At 43.2% G+C, this 19,912-nt stretch overlaps 1 protein-coding gene across 1 annotated transcript in view; it reads left to right on the top strand.

Moving 5' to 3' along the window:
• Positions 1–471: 471 nt before the first annotated feature.
• LOC122562927 overlaps positions 472–19,912 on the top strand; it is an 85,604-nt gene continuing 66,163 nt past the window's right edge. The window contains 3 exon segments of the mRNA XM_043716228.1: positions 472–514; positions 2,710–3,024; positions 3,157–3,480. Coding sequence (XP_043572163.1) covers positions 478–514; positions 2,710–3,024; positions 3,157–3,480 — 676 coding nt within the window. The 5' untranslated portion in view covers positions 472–477.

Raw genomic sequence — 19,912 nt, forward strand, 5'->3', positions numbered from 1 at the left:
TTAGGAATGATCAGCCATGATTATATTGAATGGCGGTGCAGGCTCGAAGGGCTGAATGGCCTACTCCTGCACCTATTGTCTATTGTCTATTGTCTATTGTTTCCAAGTGTTCTCCAGGAGATTACCCAACGTGTTGTTTCTGTTTTCCAGACAGAGCATTGCAATGGTCCTCGTTGGTTCAGTCTCTGGGTAATGACTCCAGTGACTCTCCTTCCATATTAAGGGTTAAGGTGGGGGCATTGCATTCAGTATTGTGGCTGGGGATGAGCAGGGTTGGTGAAGGGTGTCAGCTCCTTTGATCTTCAAAGAATAATGTCGTTAAGGTTAAATTCCACCCTCTGGCTCACTGTGGTCTCAGAAGCTGGTTTCCGATATCCTCTTACTCATGTAACATCTTGTAGACATTGCAGTCCACACTTATTTCAAAGTGAGAAACAGAGCTGAGAGACTGACATCATGAACTTTGTGAATAAATCAATGTGGACTTTGATTCTCCTCATCTGTTCCATTCCCAGTGAGTGATCATCTGAGTTGTATATTCAGATACCAAATGTTTGTTGAAGTCCAATGTGTGGTTTATACAGTGGAAATGTTTAAATTGCTGAAGATGTATAAAGGGATAAAGGCAGAGCTTGTGACACAATGGGTAATATTGTTATTGCCATGTCAAATTCTGAGAGTTTGATTCTCATTCAGCACATTTTGCAAAGGAATGTGTATTCTCACAAAACCAAACAGGTTCATTGTCAACCTGCGAATCCTTCCAACATACCCAGGGTAGGGAGCAGGACTGGGAGGGTTTCCAAGTCATGCTTATTCAATGCAGAACAACACACCTCACATTGCAACAACTCAGGCAAGTGATAAGCTGCAGAAAACAGACACAGCATTTGCTTTGTCTGTCCCATGCATACCTAAACAACATTACAAAATGTAATGCCTCTACTGAACATATTATCATCCCAGGTGACAGAGTTCCCAAATACTTCAGAGCAGCATTAATTATTAATTAAATAAAAAGGACAAATAATGTTGATTTTAAATCAAAAATAAAGCGTCAAAATTATCTTAATTTGTCCAAAATTTTCAATGTTCAGTAGCCACTAAAACTGGGGTGGAAATAAGCCCTCAAACAAAACATCTTGAGTTTGCTTTTATTTCTGTTATTTTAGTTTAGAAATGCAGTTCATTAAGTATACATCTGTGAGGCTCAGTCACAAAAGCAGATGGACGTTTTACACTTCTCTTTGCATAACAAAGCTTTTTTTTCCTTTCAGTCTAACTTGAATCAAGTTGTTTACTATCTTTCAATGGAGAAGGTGAGGTCTGCAGATGCTCGAGATCAGAGCTTAAAATGTGTTGCTGGAACAGCGCAGCAGGTCAGGCAGCATCCGGGGAACAGGAGAATCGACGTTTCGGGCATAAGCCCTTCTTCAGGAATCCCCTGAAGAAGGGCTTATGCCCGAAACGTCAATTCTCCTGTTACCTGGATGCTGCCTGACCTGCTGCTCTGTTCCAGCTACTATCTTTCAATCCCATTGGTTTACATGTTACAATGTAACACCGCAATAAAAGTATTGTTCATCATTGCAATCTCTCCACTAGTGATTTTGAAACACTCAAGATTAAAATTCCCATGTTGCATTGACTCTAGGCTACAACGCAATGAATTCTGTTACATGAAACCTTCCTGAAACATGTTGTGGCTCTGACCCACCAACTTCATACAGAATACTTCACAGATAGAAACCTGAAGTGTGCATCCCTCTGTTTTCACAATTCTCTTTCTTTCAAAGCTTCCTTTATCCAATAAGGTCTCTGTTTCCTGGCTTTCATCACCTTTCATCATTCATGTATCTTCCTCCCTTTCTTCTCTCTTCTCCACCTCTTCACTGAGGTTGAAAACCCTTTTTGTCATTTTGCTTGAAAATTCTTCCCCACACAAAGGGCGGTTCTCCCAACAAGCCTGTTAGTCTGCTATTTATTGAAGTAAATTTACCCCGTCATCAACAGGCTGCTCCTCTTCCCCACCGGGACACAATGTGGCAGCAATTTAAATATTTTCTCATTAAGCAACACTCAGCAAAATCAGTAAATAATTCTGTTATTTTTCTCTCCTCACACTGACAACAATGTGTGATTACAAACCATCCTGCCTTTACTGCCCTCAAGATCCTCCACATTGATGTCTCTCTCCCATCGTGAACCATCCCTTGCTGAACTTCAATTCTCTTCTTCTCCCATTATCTTCCTGGGTCACCTCGAGCCTTGGACATGTAGACCCTGAGCCCACCATGAGTCTACATACATCCCCCCCTCCTCCTTGGATGAATCTCTCCTTCTCCAGTTGGAGTAAGGACCCTTCAGCACCTGTGCCCTCCTTCACACTGATCCCCAGCCGACTCCAATCCAGGCCTGTCACTCAGGCTGCTCTCCAGGGGTGTGGCGGGGGGGGAAACATTTCGATGATGTCACACACGGTGGAGTTAGAGCCCACAGCGGGCAGCACAAACCCAATTTCAAGATTGTCCCAAAACTCGACCAGTGGGGTAAGAAAATATCCCGACTGTTTCGATCATTCCCTAGGAATTTGGAACAGCCTGACGCTGTGATAAGGGATTAACTTCACCATGAACAAGATACAATGTAGCTGATTAAAATGTATTAAAGAGTTTTTTCCAGTTAATTTCTGAAATATTGTCTCCTCAGTTTCAGGTGCTTTATGGCCAGAGAAGCACGTTATGGGAATTTTGGGAAGAGCGATCACAATATCTTGTCACTACGAAGCACGGTGGTATCAGTCACACATGAAATATTAGTATCACGGAAGGGCTCGTCAGTGTACGGTTATAGCAACGACAAATTGGCCAAATGGGAGAATATCAATCACTGATAACAAAGCACAAGGAATATTTCTTGTCACAATCACGAATCTTCAATGGGGAAATGCCGGACGATACAGCTGTGGGATTGAGACTCCTGGCCTTGACCCAATGTTTAATGTAGAGCTGCACATCTCTGACGGTAAATGTCTCAGTGATTTTTTAAAATTACCCTCAGCTGATATCTGATCAGTGTTTTATCCAGGAAGAAAATTGACCAAGTGTTGAAGGATATTTGATTTTTGATCTCTCAATAATTGTTTCTTTCCCACAGAAGCTGTCTCTGTTCCTGGACTCCGATATTTATCCCCACCATATGTTTCATATTCTGGAGGTTCAGTGACAGTCTCCTGTGAGTCTGCCCGGGGATCTCTCCCCATTCACTACACATGGTCTGAGAAGACCCCTTCTCAAGATTTAAAGATATCTGACACCAATAAACCGGATCTACATTGTCAATCCTTCACACAGCAACATCATCAATATTACTGCACAGCCTCAAATACTCAGGGAACAAAACCCAGTGAAATTGTTCATGTCTCAGTCAGCAATGTAAGAGAGAAGAACTGCAGTTATAACATAAAAGCCAATGGCATCGGTAAGTGTGATGCACATGTTTAACATCTCACTCTGCAAAACTGTAATGTATAAAATGCACTCCACTTGTTTCATTGTCACTTCTGATTTAAACCAATACTCTGTACTGCAGTTAGAAAATAAACAGGTACATAAAATACTATCCACAGCATGCATAAACCTTGCAACCACTCCAATAATCCCCACAAATTAAAATAATGTTGAATTGACAGGCAATTTGCATTTTTCTAACAGGCCTCCACTCTGTTGTATCCAGATTTCGGACAAATATTGGGGATAGAGTGGAGATCAGTTGTACAATGAAATATCTGTAAATATTGCCTGCAGCCATTTCCTGATATGATCTGTTTGAGCTGTCAGAGAAGAAGCAAGTCAGCATCAAGTCGAAGTGACACCCGGGAACTGTATTTGGAACTATCAGCAGCAGCTCATGTGGCTGCACTCTCACTTCTGATGGCAGCATGTTGGGGGTTCCAGTTCCCCTTCGGGGTTAAAATTCAGCTGGATCCCACTGCCCAGCAGAGAGAAGTAATGCTGTGCTGTGGCAGGTGAGACAGTGTCGATGAGGTGATAAACTGAGAACCTGTTCCCCCTTTAGGAATGGCACCATATGTGAACTATTTGCAGAATAGAGGTTCTCCTGGTGTCCAAGCAAGCATTCATTCCTCAATCAATGTTATTAAACACTTCAATGGCATTGGCTGCTGCAAATTAACTTCTACATATTAGACTCATAGAGTGACATAGATGTACAGCTTGGAAACAAACCCTTCGAACCAACCCGTCCATTCCAACCAGATATCCCAACTCAATCTAGCCCCACCTGCTAGCACCAGGCCAATATCTCTCCAAACCATTACTATTCAGAGACCCATCCAGTTGCCTTTTAACTGTTGCAATTGTAATAGCCTCCACCACTTCCTCTGGCAGCTCATTCCACACACGTACCACCCTCTGCGTGAAAAATCTGCCAAGTTGGCCCCTTTATATCATTCGCTTCTCACCCTAAACCTATGCCTTCTACTTCTAGAATCCCCCACGCCAATGAAGATACTTTGACCATTTATCCAATCCATGCTCCTCATGATTTTGCAGACCTCGATAAGGTCAGCCCTCAGCCTCCAATGCTCCAGGGAAAACAGCCCCTGCCTATTTAAATTATCCTGATAGCTCATATCCTCCGACCTTGGCAACATCCTTGTAAATCTTTTCTGAACCCTTTCAGATTTCACAACATCCTTCTGCTGAGAAGGAGACCAGAGTTGCACGCAATATTCCAAAAGTCGCCTAACCAATGTCCTGTAAAGCTGCAATATGACCTCTCAACTCCTGTACTCAATACTCTGACCAAGAAAGGAAAGCATACCAAACACTTTCTTCACAATCCCATCCACCTGAAACTCCACTTTGAAGGAGCTATGAACCTGCACTCAATGGTCTCTTTGTTCATGAAGTGATAAGTCCTGCTAAGATTTGCTTTCCCAAAATGCAGCACTTCACATGTATGTAAATTAAACCCCACCTGCCACTTCTCAGCCCATTGGTCCATCTGATCAAGATACTGTTGTAATCTGAGGTAAGCTTCTTCGCTGTCCACTACACCTCCAATTTTGGTGTCATCTGCAAACTTACTAACTGTACCTCTTAGGCTCATACCCAAATCATTTATATAACTGATAAAAAGTAGTGGACCACGCACTGAGCCTTGTGACACTCCATTGGTCACAGGCCTCCACTCTGAAAAACAAACTTCCACCACCACCTTCTGTCTTCTACCTTTGAGCCAGTTGTGTTTAGTTCTCCCTATATTCCATGAGATCTAACCTTGCTAACCAGTCTCCTGGGGGAAACCTTGTCAAATATACAAGTCCATATAGGTCACGTCCACTGCTCTGCCCTCATCAATCCTCTTTGTTACTACTTCAAAAAGCTCAATCAAGTTTGTGAGACATGATTGAATATGCACAAAGCCATGTTGACGATCCCTGATCAGTCCTTGCCTTTCCAAATACATGTACATCCTGTCCCTCAGGATTCCCTCCAACAACTTGCCCACTACTGATGTCAGGCTCACTGGTCTGTAGTTCCCTGGCTTGTCCTATACCACCTTTCTTAAACAGTGGCACCACATTCGCCAACCTCCAGTCTGCCAGCACTTCACCTGTGATTGTTGATGATACAAATATCTCAGCAAGTCCACCAGTTTCCTCATTTCCCCTCCCCCACCTTACCCCAGTTACAACCCTCCAACTCAGCACCATCCGCAATACCTGCCCCACCTGCCAATCTCCCTTCCCACCTCTCCGCTCCACTCTCCTCTCTGACCTATCACCTCTGTCACCTCCCCCATTTACCTATTGTACTCTTTGCTACCTTCTCCCCAGCCCCACCCCACCCCATTTATCTTACCACCCTGGAGACTTCCTGCCTCTATTCCTGATGAAGGTCTTTTGCCCGAAACGTCGATTTTCCTGCTCCTCGGATGCTGCCTGACATGCTGTGCTTTTCCTGCACTACTCTAACCAAAATTATAGATCTGAGTCTGACATCAGTGGTGGGTAAGTTTTTGAAGGGGATTTTGAGAGATCAGATTTACAGGCATTTAGAGAGGCAAGAACTGATTAGGGATAGTATGCAGGAAAACGTGCGTTCTAAACTTGATTGAGTTTTTTGAGAACGTAGCCAAAAACGTTGCGAGAGCAAAGCAGTAGATGTTGTCTATATGGACTTTAGGAACAAGGTTCCACATGGTAGACTGAGTCATAAAGTTAGATCACATGGGATTCAGGGTGAGCTTGCCAATTGAATCAAAATTAGCTTGATGGCAGGAGACAGAGGGTGATGGTGGATGGTCATTTGTTTGGATTGGAGGCCTGTGATCAGTAGTGTTCTGCAGGGATCAGTGTAATTTATACAACAATTTGAATGAGAAATTAGAAGACATGGTTAGTAAGTTCATGGATGGCACCAAAATTGGTGTTATTGTTGACAGTGACAAAGGTTATCTACGATTGCAAAGGGATCTTGATCAATTGGTCCAATGGACTGAGGAGTGGCAGATGGAGTTTTGTTTGGATCAATGTGAGGTGTAGCCTTTTGGTAAAACAAACAAGGACAGGACTAATACAATTAAAAGTAGGGCCCTGGGTAGTGCTGTCGAACAGAGAGACCCAGGGGATCTTTAAAATTTACACCAGAGATAGACAGGGTGTTTCAGAAGGTACTTAGCATGCTCACAATCATTTCTCAGACCATTGAGTGTCGGAGTTGGAACATCACGCTGCACCTGTACAGAATGATGGTGAGGCCACTTTTGGATTACTGTGTACAGTTTGAATCAACCTGCTTCAGGAAGATTATTATTAAATTAAAGATTTATTAAGATGCACAGAAGATTTCCTAAGATGTTGCTGTGACTGGAGGGTTTGAGTGGTAAGTATAGGCTGGGACCTTTTCCCCTTGAGCGGAGGAGGTTGGGAGGTGACTTTATCGAGGTTTATAAAATCATGAGGAGTCGAGATAAGGTGTTTAGCAAAGGTTGCTTTCACTAGGCTGGGAGAGTTCAAAGTGAGGGGTCATGTTTTCACGGTGAGAGGAGAAAGATGTAAAATGAACCTGAGGGGCAACATTCTCACACAGAGGGTGGCTCATATGTGGAATGAGCTGCCAGAGGACATGGGAGATGACGGGTCAGTTGCAACGTTAAAAAGACATTTCGATCAGTACATAAATAAGAAAGATTTGGAGGGCATGAGCCAAATGCAAACAAGTGGGACTGGTGTGTTTTGAGAAACTTGTTCATCGCGGATGTATTAAACTGGAGGGACTATTTCTGTGCCATATGAGTCTATGACAGTGAATGGGATAATGAAGGGAAAAGTGTTGGTGGTTTTTGGATTTTCAAATATAGTCAGTTTTCTAATAAATGGTTATTTTCCAAAAAGGAAAGTTTCCTGAACTTCAATTATAATCACAACCTAATGTCTCATGCTCTGGGGGTTTAGTCACACTCTCCTGTGAGTCTGTCCGAGGATTCCTCCTCATTCACGTCACATGGTCTGAGAAGACCCCATTTCCCGATTCAATGATCTCTGACACCAACAAACTGGATCTACATCGTCAATCCCTCACACCACAACATCATCAATATTACTGCACAGTCTCAAATTCTCAGGGAACAAAACCCAATGAAATTGTTCATGTCTCAGTTCCCAGTGTAGCAGAGAGGGGCTCTAGTTCCATGGTATAAATCAACAGCATCGGTAAGTTTTATACAAATACTGAGGCTGACACATTCATTCAATCTTCATTCAAACTGCTCATTGCATAAGTTTCTTGTGTAACTACCAACAACTGCACCACATCACATTACATCTCTTTGACCTTTGAATAATTATGAACAAGGCATTGATTTACTTTCAAAAATGGAATCAATTGTAATGCAGCTCCAGATTATGTATTAATGCTGAACTCTACCTCAGTGTTACGTCTCACAGCTTGTATGTGCTCTGCCTTTAGTAGACAAAACCATTGCTGTGTCATAGCATGTGATGTGAGGGGACAATAGTGTCTGGCTCAATCTTAGTTGGTGTCACTTCCAGCATGACATGCTGTTGGAAGTGTTCCACTGTATGTAACTGAATACCTCAGTTTTAGTTCAGATCCTGAAGTGCCTGTGGCTGTGAGACATATTTAGGCCAGACTTTATATTTGTGAAGTCTTTTCAACAATTTCAACAACAACGTCACCAAGAATAAGAACATCTTCAGGAACCAAGTCTGTCAGCAAAAGGTAGAACATTTTCATTGTTGATATTTCATTGATTCCAAGTGAGAATAAGTGACTTAACATAAATAATTTTCAATTTCAGACTATAATTTATCAGAATGGAAATGGTGGCTGAATTTATACAGTGCAACTATAGAGTCATTGAAATGTACCAAACCTCAGGTCCAACTCTTCCATGCCGACCGGATTTCCTCAGCTAATCTACTCCCATTTGCCAGTACTTGGTCCATGCCCCTGTAAACCCTTCTAGATCCATAGAGCTATCCAGATGCCTTTTCAATGTTGTAATTCTACCAGTGTCCACCATTTCCTGTGGCAGCTCATTCCATACACACACCTTACTCTGGGTGAAAACATTGCCCCTTAGGTCTCTTTTAAACTTTCCTCTCACACCCTAAACATATAACCTCTAGTTCTGGACTTCCGTTACCTGTCTTACAATGTTGCTATTTATGTAATTGGAAATTCATAACAGCAAGTACAAATTTTCTGTTTGCAACCTCCCAGATTGAGGTGCTGTTTTCAGCAATAAAATTCAATACTTCATTATTTATCTCAGCTCATGGTATTTTTTAAAGACCGGCAATGAGAGCTTTTTTTAAGCCGGGGTGTTCTGGAGTATCACTGACAGGGACATTACACTCTCTGTTGGCTTCTGCTCTTCCATCCTCTTCTTATACATTATTCCCAAACTGAGAGGGTGGGAAGCTATTTGGTTCCAGCTGGTTAAGCCTTGCCTGTTAGAAGGTGCAAGGAGCAGTGAGGGATGATGATATTCTGAGTTCCTCACTCACTGAAGAGACATCTCACCCACTGGAATATCACACCAGACTGCAGTGCCACCTGTAAATGTCCACCCATTTAACCTTATAATCCACATGTATGACATTGGGCTGACCATTCCAGGACATGTTACTGCAACTTGTTTCATTTGACCTTTATCTGTTGTTCATTTCTGTGGCTGTAAGGTACACTTAGACCAGAGGCTGTTCTAAACATCTGTGATTTGTCAGGACTGCAATAGCCACACCTTGTCTACATGTGACAAGCGCTAACATAAAGACTGCCTCATCAGGTTTAAATACCATGACAGGACGTACTACAGTACTAAAACTTGTTTCTTTTGACTGTTATCTGTTGTTCATGTCAGTAATAAATTAAACTGCAATTTAATTTTCCCACATTACTCACTGAGCTGTGCTGCTTTACTTTGCTACAATATACTAATGTCCTGTACAGCAGCAACATGACATCCCAACCCCTGTCCTCAATGCTCTGACCAATAAAGGAAAGCATACCAAACGCCTTCTTCACTATCCTATCTACTTGCGACTCCACTTTCAAGGGTCTATGAACCTGCACTCCAAGGTCTCTTTGTTCAGCAACACTCCCGAGGACCTTACCGTTAAGTGTATAAGTCCTGCTAAGATTTGCTTTCCCAAAATGCAGCACCTCGCATTTATCTGAACTAAACTCCATCTGCCACTTCTCAGCCCATTGGCCCAATAGTCCAGATCCTGTTGTAATCTGTGGAAGCCTCTTCACTGTCCACTACACCTCCAAATCCACTGTTGGAGTATTGCGTGCAATTCTGGTCTCCTTCCTATCGGAAAGATATTGTGAAACTTGAAAGGATTCAGAAAAGATTTACAAGGATGTTGCCAGGGTTGGAGGATTTGAGCTATAGGGAGAGGCTGAACAGGCTGGGGCTGTTTTCCCTGGAGCGTCGGAGGCTGAGTGGTGACCTTATAGAGGTTTACAAAATTATGCAGGGCATGGGCAGGACAAATAGACAAAGTCTTTTCCCTGGGATCGGGGAGTCCAGAACTCGAGGGCATAGGTTTAGGGTGAGAGGGGAAAGATATTAAAGAGACCTAAGGGGCAACCTTTTCACACAGAGGGTGGTAAGTGTATGGAATGAGCTGCCAGAGGATGTGGTGGAGGCTGATACATTTAAGAGGCATCTGGATGGGTATATGATTAGGAAGGGTTTGGAGGGATGTGGACCGGGTGCTGACAGGTGGGACTAGATTGGGTTGGGATATCTGGTCGGCATGGACAGGTTGGACCAAAGGGTCTGTTTCCATGCTGTACATCTCAATGACTCTATGACCCTATTCTGCAGTGTAAACAGGGGATAAATGTTTGAAACATCAAACAGTCTTGTTTCCTTCAAATGATTTTGTATTTCTCCATTTTGCACAGTTGCGTTGTCTGGGATGTTGTACGCTGGGTACTCTTCACTCTCCTGGTGATTTGTTCTGTTTCAGTCACAATGTTTACACGAAAACATTAGGTGAGCATCATGGCCTTTACATGAATGATTTTGAGCACTCTAAGTTCCCCATCAATGAGGTGGCCCTGGGTGGAGGGGTTTCGAAGCAGGAGACACAGTTTGAGAAGAATGGGTTGACCATTTGGGACTGAGATGAGCAGGAATTTCTTCACTCAGAGGGTGTTGTTTTTTTGGAATTCTCTGCCCCAGAGAGCTCTGGGGGCTCCAGCCTTGTGTATATTCAAAACAGAGATCAATAATGTTCTGGGTAATAAAAATATACTATAGAGGGACATGCAGGATAGTGCAAGAAAGCATGGTATTCAAGTGCTCTGATCTAGGTGAATGCTGAAGGAGCCTCGAGGGGCTGAATGGCCTACTCGGGTCCTGCCTCATCTCTATCCATGATGACCTCATGCTGTTAAATGCTGTCATTGTACCAGCATCCACCACTTCCTCTGGCAGCTCGTTTCATACACACACATACCCTCTGTGTGAAAAGGTTACTCCTCAGGTCATTTTGAAATCTTTTCCCTCTCACCTTCAACCTATGACCTCTAGATCTGGACACTGCCAGAGAGGAAAAATACCTTGGCTGTTCACCCTGTCCATGCCGTCGTTTAAATCTCATTGGATAATATAGTCATGTGTCCTAATCTGGAACGAAGAAAATGTAAATGTTGTTGGGTAGAGAGACAAGTGAGTTAGTGTCTCATTAACGAGGTGAATGTAATCAGACAAGTACATTTTAAAGGGCCACTTGGGTTTGGTATTTCTGTAATGCACTGCATGGCGAACAGTGGAAGACAGCAATTCTCAGTTGCAATGCTCATACACTGAATTGTCAGTCTGTGAGGGGATACACTGCAATGTGCAGGGTGCTTGGTTGTGCCAATGACATTTGGATGAGGATACACACTTCGGACATGGGCTTATGACATGGTCAACATTTCCCCTAAATTTTCACAAACACATACACACATATACATCGATGGGGTGAAATGCATTTGCAAATTTGTATTTGCAGATGCTTTTTATTTTGTTCAAAAAGCACACAATCTATAGACAGTCAGACAATGTAACATTTTATAAATTCCTACTTTCAAAATAAAATGAGTCTGACTCCAGGTTGGGACACAGACACTAACCTCATCCCTTTACTGCATTGCCTGAGCTGAGATGTCACATTTTTATTGACGGATAAAACCTAAAGATATTCTGGGATATTCTGGGAAATTCTGGGATTTACATATTAATCAATCGAAACCTGCATCCCCATTCTACGTGATTACAGACTCCACAGCAATCTCGGTTTCTCTAACACATTGCATCCGTTGTGTGTCCCTTTGATCTTTTACTTATCGATGCTGTATCCTTTGTATCCTGCCCCACTCACTCCCTGACAAAGGAGTAGTGCTCTGAAAGCTTGTATTTTCAAATGAACCTGTTGGACTATAACCTGGTGTTGTGTGATTTTCAGCTTTGTCCACCCCAGTCCAACAGCAGCCCTCCATATCCTGAATCTTCTTGCCAGTGGCTCATATCCAGCAGACAGTGAGTGCTGAGCCTGAGTCTGAATGACAGTTGTTCACCTCTCCAAGGAGACAGCTAGACATACGGCTCAGGATTGATAGTGATGGTTGATGCCTCCATCCCCATTGATCCAGTTTAAGGACTGTCTCTGACATACCGACCTGCTGTGATTGTGCTTGTCTCTGCATTTTCACAACTTCAATAAAATTACACCTGACAATTCTGAAGATAGAAGCCATTGTCTTTATCTCAACACAATCACCTTTCCTTAACCACTGATTCCATCCCCCTCTCTGTCCAACAGAGCTCTCATTCACGATGTTGTTAGCTCCACACTCAATCATTCCAACATCATTCTGTCCAGCCTTGAATATTCAAACTTCCACTCATCCATATTTCTCCTTCAGCTTTACCTCTTTGAAGGTGCTATATAAATGCAACTTGCCATATTCATAAACACACTGAAAGTCAAGGCTTTGAAAATGAACATGCTTCTCAGTTCACCGTATTTAGAAAGCTGCAAATTTGCCCATCATTCTGAAACAATTTGAAGTTTTATCCCAAATGTTACAAACCAAATTAATTTCAATAGAATTGAATAATTTTAATTTTTTATCAAATTAACTTTTAAATGTGGTAAAATAGTGTTCCACGCAATTTATTCTGGTTATAAAAAAATGTTTCTGTCTGCAGCATGCTACATGTGAATGCTTCATTGTAAATGAACACATATTCAGTTTGGGCCCATTCCATTAAAACCTCAAACAGGTTCCTGGCCAATGAGGAATGTAATTGAGAATTATAGAATCCCTACAGTGCAGAAAGAGGCCATTTGGCCCATCTGGTCTGCACCAGTCATCTGAAGAACATCCTACCAGACCCAGAACCCCACTCTGTTCCCATAGCCACACATTTCCCATGGCTAACCCACATTACCTGTACATCCGTGGTATTGTGGGCAATTTAGCATGACCGAACCTGCACATTGCTAGAAGTTCGGAGAAAACTGTAGCACGTGGAGGAGACCCACACAGACAGAGGAAAAATGTGCAAACTGCACAGACAGTCACCCAAGGTTTGAACTGAGCTCAGTTCATGGGAGCTGTGAGGCAGCAGTGCTAACCACTGGGCCAATGTGCCATCCATTTTTGAGAGGGTGGGGTGTAAAAAACAAGTTTCCACACTTGTTGCATGGTTTGATGTTCATTGTGTTTTGACACTATCAGAAAAAAGTGTGAATATTATCAAGGAGGATGTGTGATAGATAGCCATGGATGTACAATGAGAGTAAGTGTGAGTTACTTTTGTCTGCAAATTGGAGAGAGAGCTGCCCTGGTACAGCACTTGCTGGAGGCTAATGTTGTGGGTCCTGGTCCATTTGAAGGACATTGTTGGATGTGGATGGAACAAACAGTGGACAGATGTATCGGGGTCGGGCCTGAGCGGGATGTAGGTTATGAATCACAAAGAGGACAGGTGAAAGGGGGGAGAAGCTTTATCGATTAATCTACAGGGGAGATTCCAAAGGACCAAAAGAAGAGATATTAATTAAACGGTGCTGTAAACTGGGCTAATGTTCCTAAGCACTGAGCATTTTATTTTGTCCAGGAACTGTGTGACAATAGCTCAGGAGTCCAGGAATATGTCACTAACTGTTACAGCAGGGACATTAAACAACTCTTCCAAAGGATTTCGAAAAGCTTGCTAGACACTTGGCCTCCTCTGTCACTGGGAAAACCCCAGAACCTGTGGGGAAAGCCCATTGCGAAACCACAACCCATACCTGCAGACACTGTAACACCCTCCTGGCACCCATTGCCTACAGCTCAGTAAACAGGGAGAACTGTGTCACCTGTAGCAATATGTCTGCAGCCACGTTTGCGCAGCCACTGACAGAAATGCTCAGTGGACAGGCTTTCTGGAAAGGCAGGGAGGGGGCAGTTTTCTTAGAGCCCACATCAGTGTTAATCAACAGGATATTGTGGGTGGCACACTCTGGGTCAGTCAAGGCTGTACTGAGAGTTTTCAGACCCAGCCCTTTGATCACAATCTCTGGGAAGGAAACCTCCTGGGACAGGCTCATGTCCATGTTGTGGGTGGATCACTGCACCATTCCAGAGCAAATGGGACATCCATCCGAATGGGGGAGGGTCTTTGTGGCAGCTCTAGGTCCTGCAATTGTTTGTCTCAGAAGAACGGTCTTTTAAACACTGCTGAGTGACCGTCTACCAGGATGTGGCTTTGACACTGAACAAGTCACTTTACAGGATCCCTGACAATTAGATCAGATATTCTTCACTTTGTTAATAACTGCTGCCTTCACTGTTTCATCACAGAATCTAATTTTTCAATCTGGTCCGATTTTTCCAACTGATTCTACAGTGTTCATGTCATTCAGGGGCTGGGGGATCTCTACTCTCTGTTTCTGACACTCAGACACTGGTGACCATTGGGGTATTAACCCCCAAATGTTTCCAAGTGTTCTCCAGGAGTTTACCCAACGTGTTGTTTCTGTTTCCCAGACAGAGTATTGCGATGATCCTTGTTGGTTCAGTCTCTGGGTAATGACTCCAGTGACTCTCCTTCCATATTAAGGGTTAAGGTGGGGGCACTGCCTTCAGCATTGGGGCTGGGGATGAGCACGGTTTTTGAAGAGTGTCAGCCCCTTCAATCTTCTCAAAGGTGAAACCCAGCATGGTTCACCAGATTCACTCATCATCAACCATGTCCTGGTGAATACAAAGCCCCATGTCAGCCGGTTCACCAGAGGGATCCTCACCTTGGAATTGAAACTCACTCCCAGTTACTCAATCACAGCTCATGTTTGAAAGAATTGTCTCTCTGTTGTTGAATTCCTTTCTCTGCCTAAAATTGACCCCATGACTTGTTTACTTGGATCTTGTGGAAATGGAACAGAGGATGTCCTACTCCTGCACATCCAGGAGATTAGATCCTGACACAATAATTATTCAGCACCGAGATCGGAATCATTTGGCCTAAAAGCAAAATTTTAATAAAAGTCCTGCGTTGAATTGCAGCAGTAATTTTCACAAAAGAAATTTCTATTTGTTAAAAACTGTTTGTTGAAAGTTCTGACACTGGAGAATGAGTCAGTTGGTGTTCATCTGAGAATGGGAAAATGGCGGCAACGAAGTTGGCAGATTTTGGCTCAGTGTCTAGACTAGAGTGGGGCTGGAAAAGCACAGCCGGTTAGGCAGCGTCTGAGGAGCAGGAAAATCGACGTTTCGGGCAAAAGCACCTCATCAGGATTGAAGCTGGGCTTTGGCCCGAAACATCGATTTTCCTACTCCTCTAATGCTGCCTTACTGGCTGTGCTTTTCCAGCCCCACTCTAATCAAGACTCTGTTTTCCAGCATCTGCAGTCCTCACTTTTGCCGAGATTCTAGACTCAGCCCTGGGCTCGCCCTGTCCAGCCATTTCTCATCTTTTTTCCCGTTTCTCGATCTTCTCTTCTTAATTATTTTCAGGTTTTCTAACTCACCTTGTGGAGTTAGTGGTGGTGACAACATCAGAGTGTGGCAGCAGCCTAGGCCCTGGAGTGGAGTGGGCCTGGAGTGGAGTGGGCCTGGAGTAGAAGGGAGTGGGCCTGGAATAGAGGGGAGTGGGCCTGGAATAGAGGGGAGTGAGCCTGGATAGAGGGGAGTGGGCAGTGGGTGGCGGCAGGACGAGTGCGGATTGGGCGGTGGGTGAGGGTGCCGGAGCAGGGACCGTGTCACAAATGATGGTCAGCATTTTTCTTGTCTGACTGGAATCAGCTCAGTGTGAGGAGAGAGAGAGAGAGATAGCGAGAGAGAGAGAGACGACATGTGGAATCCCCCAACATGGAGCGACTGCAGGCTATAGAAGGACTGTAATGTCTATCTTTTAACTTTATCTCTCTATTTCCCTAACATATACAATGAAAAACTGTCATGTAGAACTTTTAGCTTTTTCCTTTATTTCTCTATTTTTGGAACTAATCTATTTTAGCCCCTGAGTTTTATAATGATACACTTTGTCCCTAAGATGACATTGTGCATGGCAACATCGTACACTTTTCAGTGGACCCCTATACGTTTGTACTTGAGCACACATGACAATAAAACCGAATTCTAATTCTAATTCAGGATAAATAATGAACTTGGGTCACCATTGCCCATAGCATCTGATTCCTTCACCATTTTGATTTCAGGATTCTTTGTTCATTTAATGAAAGTTAATTTTGTTCTTCTTTTAAATACAACTGACAGGAAGCTCTCCTTCAGGGTCAGTTCACACCCTCTAGCTTCCTGTAGTTTCAGCAGCTGGCTTCTTATATCCTCTTCCTCATTTAACTTCTTGTAGACATTGCAGTTCACACTTACCACAATGTGAGAAACAAGAGCTGAGAGACTGACATCAAGAACTGAGCTGATCTTTTGAATAAAATGATGTGGATTTTAATTGTCCTCATTTGTTCCATTCCTGGTGAGTGACCATCCGAGTTGTACATTAAGACAATCTATGTTTGTTGAAGTGCACTGTCTGGTTTGAACAGGAGAGACGCTTAAATATTTGTCAACCTGTAAAAGCAGAAAGGGAGATCTTGTCACACGTTGACAAAATCTTGAATTTGTGATTATTCCTTTTTTTACAGGACAATGATGTTTTGTGAGGCTCAGTTGCAAAAGTAGACGATTGATACAGATTTCTCTTTGCTTAAGACACCGTTTTCCTTTCAGTCTTGAGCTTTAACCAAGTTGCTTACACTCTTTCATTTCCAACAAATTTAACATTGCAATGTAGCACTGCAACAAAATTATTGTTCAATATTTCCATCTCACATTCATTTATAAACAAACTGTTTTAAAACAATCACCATTAAAGTTCCCAGTGAAACTCCAACTTGTTATTCACTCACTGTGACTGTCTAAATCTCTTTGCAGATTCTTTGTTTCTTCCTCACAGCTTGCACTCACACCCAACTTACTCCCATCAGTAAACTTAACATTATGTTGTGATGCAAAACCTAATGCTCAGAATACTCATTTACAAAATTTCCTGAGCATCCTTCAGTAAATGATATCCCTCTCTGTACCCTATACAATTTAATTCTTCTCGTCAAGCTGAGATAATTACACTTCCCAATCGATTATTACATGGCTCTTTCAATGGTCTGAAAGAGAGTACACATTACAGAAGAGGAGGTTCCTGACATCTTAAAACACATTAAGGTAGATAAATCCCCAGGATCTTATGAAGTCTATCCCAAGGCCATTTGGGAGACCTGGGAGGAAATTGTGGGGCCCCTAGCACAGATATTTGTGTCAGCGATAGCCGTGGGTGGAGTGCCAAGAGGTTGGAGTGTGGCTAATCTTGGACAATTATTTAAGAAAGGCCACAGGGAAATGCCTGGGAACTTCAGATTGAAGATCCGAACATCTCTTGTGGGTACCGTGTTAAAGGGGATTTAGACAGACAGGATGTACAGGCATTTGGAGAGGTAAGGACTCACTTGTGAAAGTCAGAATCGCTTTGTGCACAGAAAATTGAATCTCACAAATTTAACTGAGTTTTATTGAAGGACTTTAGCAAGGCCTTTGATAAGGTGGGTTGATGAATAAGGTTAAATTTCACAGGATCCAGGAAGAGCTGACCAGTTGGATACAATTGAAGAGAGAAGGGTGGTGGTGCAGGGCTGTTTTCCAACCTGGAGACCCATGACCAGTGATGTGCCTCAGGGGGTGGTGCTGGGTCCATTGTCATTTCTAGAATTATGATTAATATGATGGGCTGAAAGGCCTGTTTCTATGCTGTAAATCTCTATGACTCTATGACAACACCTTCCAAATCAATGACTGCAAAACACCAAAAGCTCAAGGGCAACAAATACAGGTGAACATAATGACCTGCAAGCTCCCTTCCATTCACCGCTCCTCCAGTGTGTCAGTATCCTGGATTTCCCTCCCTAACAGCAGTGCGTGGTCAACTGCACTGAATGAACTGTAACAGTTCAAGAAGTGAGCTCATCACCACATTCTCAGGGGCAATAAAGAATGGGTAATCCATGCTGGCCCAGCCAGGAACACCCACAGCCCCTGTGTGAATAAAACAAAGGTCACCTCACCTCTTCATTTGTTTGTCAATGAATGGAAACTGGTAAACTGATGATGCACAATGAGGATGATACCGGTGGATGGTTGGTTATAGATCTGGGGAGTCTCTGCAGGATTGGCTGTGGATACTGAGAAGGGCCAGTGGGATTATGTGTTACAATGCTGCAGTGCTAGTCACAAACAAAAGGGCACAACTCTAGGGAAACCCTGGATTCCCGGCAGCAATGAGTCACTGTGAATGCATAGAGGTTCTGAAGGATTCTGGAAAATGGGTAGTTCCATAATTAAAATACAGATCAGCCCCAATCTGACTGATGGGCTGAATGGCTTCACCCCTTTTTCTATTTTCTGGAACTTCACTGAATTTTGCAATGGATCTGGAAGTATGACCAGAAATGTGCTGAGGGACAACATTTCAAACAATGAATGCTCAAGAGCAGATTTTGTCCAAATTTGTTTCTGAACACAGTTATTGCATGCTCACTCAAAATCTCATCAGAAACGTTGGCGCCAGGTCACCAATGTACTTGGACAATAAACTAAAAACAGCAACAAAGGGCGAATTTTAACTGCACATCCCAATAGAACAGAAAATCGTACAATAAATGTATTTAAATGGGCAAAAACATGAAATTCAATATACTTGTGGTTGAACCATTTGAGATTTGGGGTATTTGAATACCTTCTCAGGAGATATGGTCTCTGATTCTTGTATTTAAATAAAGTTCCATTACTCAGATTGTGACATGAACCTCATCGCTGTTGGCCCCTTTATCCCAGCTCAGCCAGAATATCATGTCCATCTTAATTGCCTGTGAAAAGGCAGTGGTGAGCTTCCTTCTTGAACGGCTGCAGTCCGTGTGATGAAGAGACACCCAGAATGATGTTGGGAAGGTAATTCCCGGGTTGTGACCTGGTGAAACTGAAGGAAAGTGGTCAGGTTAGTATGAGGATTGAAGAGGAAATTGCAGATGATAGTGTTTGTATGGCATTTGTGTTCCCTGTATTTCACAGTATTAAATGTCGCAGGTTTGGAAGGTATTGTCGGATGTACTGTCACTTGGTGAGGTACTGCAAGGCATCTTGTAGATGGTCCACATTGGTGCCACTGTACGTTGAGGATTGAATGTTTAGGATCATGGAAATGGTGCCAAACAAGTGGGCAACTTTGTCCTGGAATGTATCAAATGGCTTCAATATTGTTGGAGCTGCACCCATCCAGGGAAGTGGGGAGTTTCCCATCTAACTCCTGACTTGTGCAACTCAAATTGTGGAGTGTCAGGAGGAGAGTTATCTCCTGGGACCAATCAGTGTGTAGGAAGTATCTCCCACTGCAGCTCCTGGATGCCTGGATTTCGGAGCAGGAGCGATGCCTGTAGACATTGTGGAGCATCCAGGAGATGTTGAGTATTATGGATAGCAGATATAGAGAGATGGTCACTCTGCAGCCTGAAACTCCACAGCAGAGAGGAAACAAATATCCTCAGGAAGAGAAAGAGGATTGATCTGGGGAAGTTGGGGCATGGGATTGGGCCTGGAGGTAATGAGGGGAGGGTTTCAATCGGGCTACGGTTGGCCAGACTCTGTCCATTCTTTCTACTCCCACATTTGCCGTCTATTCCGATTTTGATGTCAGTCCTGGTCTGTGCACATTCACATTCTGGAACAGTACATGATACAACACCGTGAAGGGTGTGGAACTGTACATGATACAACACAGTGCAGGGACTGGAACTGTACAT

Source organism: Chiloscyllium plagiosum, chromosome 26 (genome assembly GCF_004010195.1).
Source record: "Chiloscyllium plagiosum isolate BGI_BamShark_2017 chromosome 26, ASM401019v2, whole genome shotgun sequence".
Lineage (NCBI taxonomy): Eukaryota > Metazoa > Chordata > Chondrichthyes > Orectolobiformes > Hemiscylliidae > Chiloscyllium > Chiloscyllium plagiosum.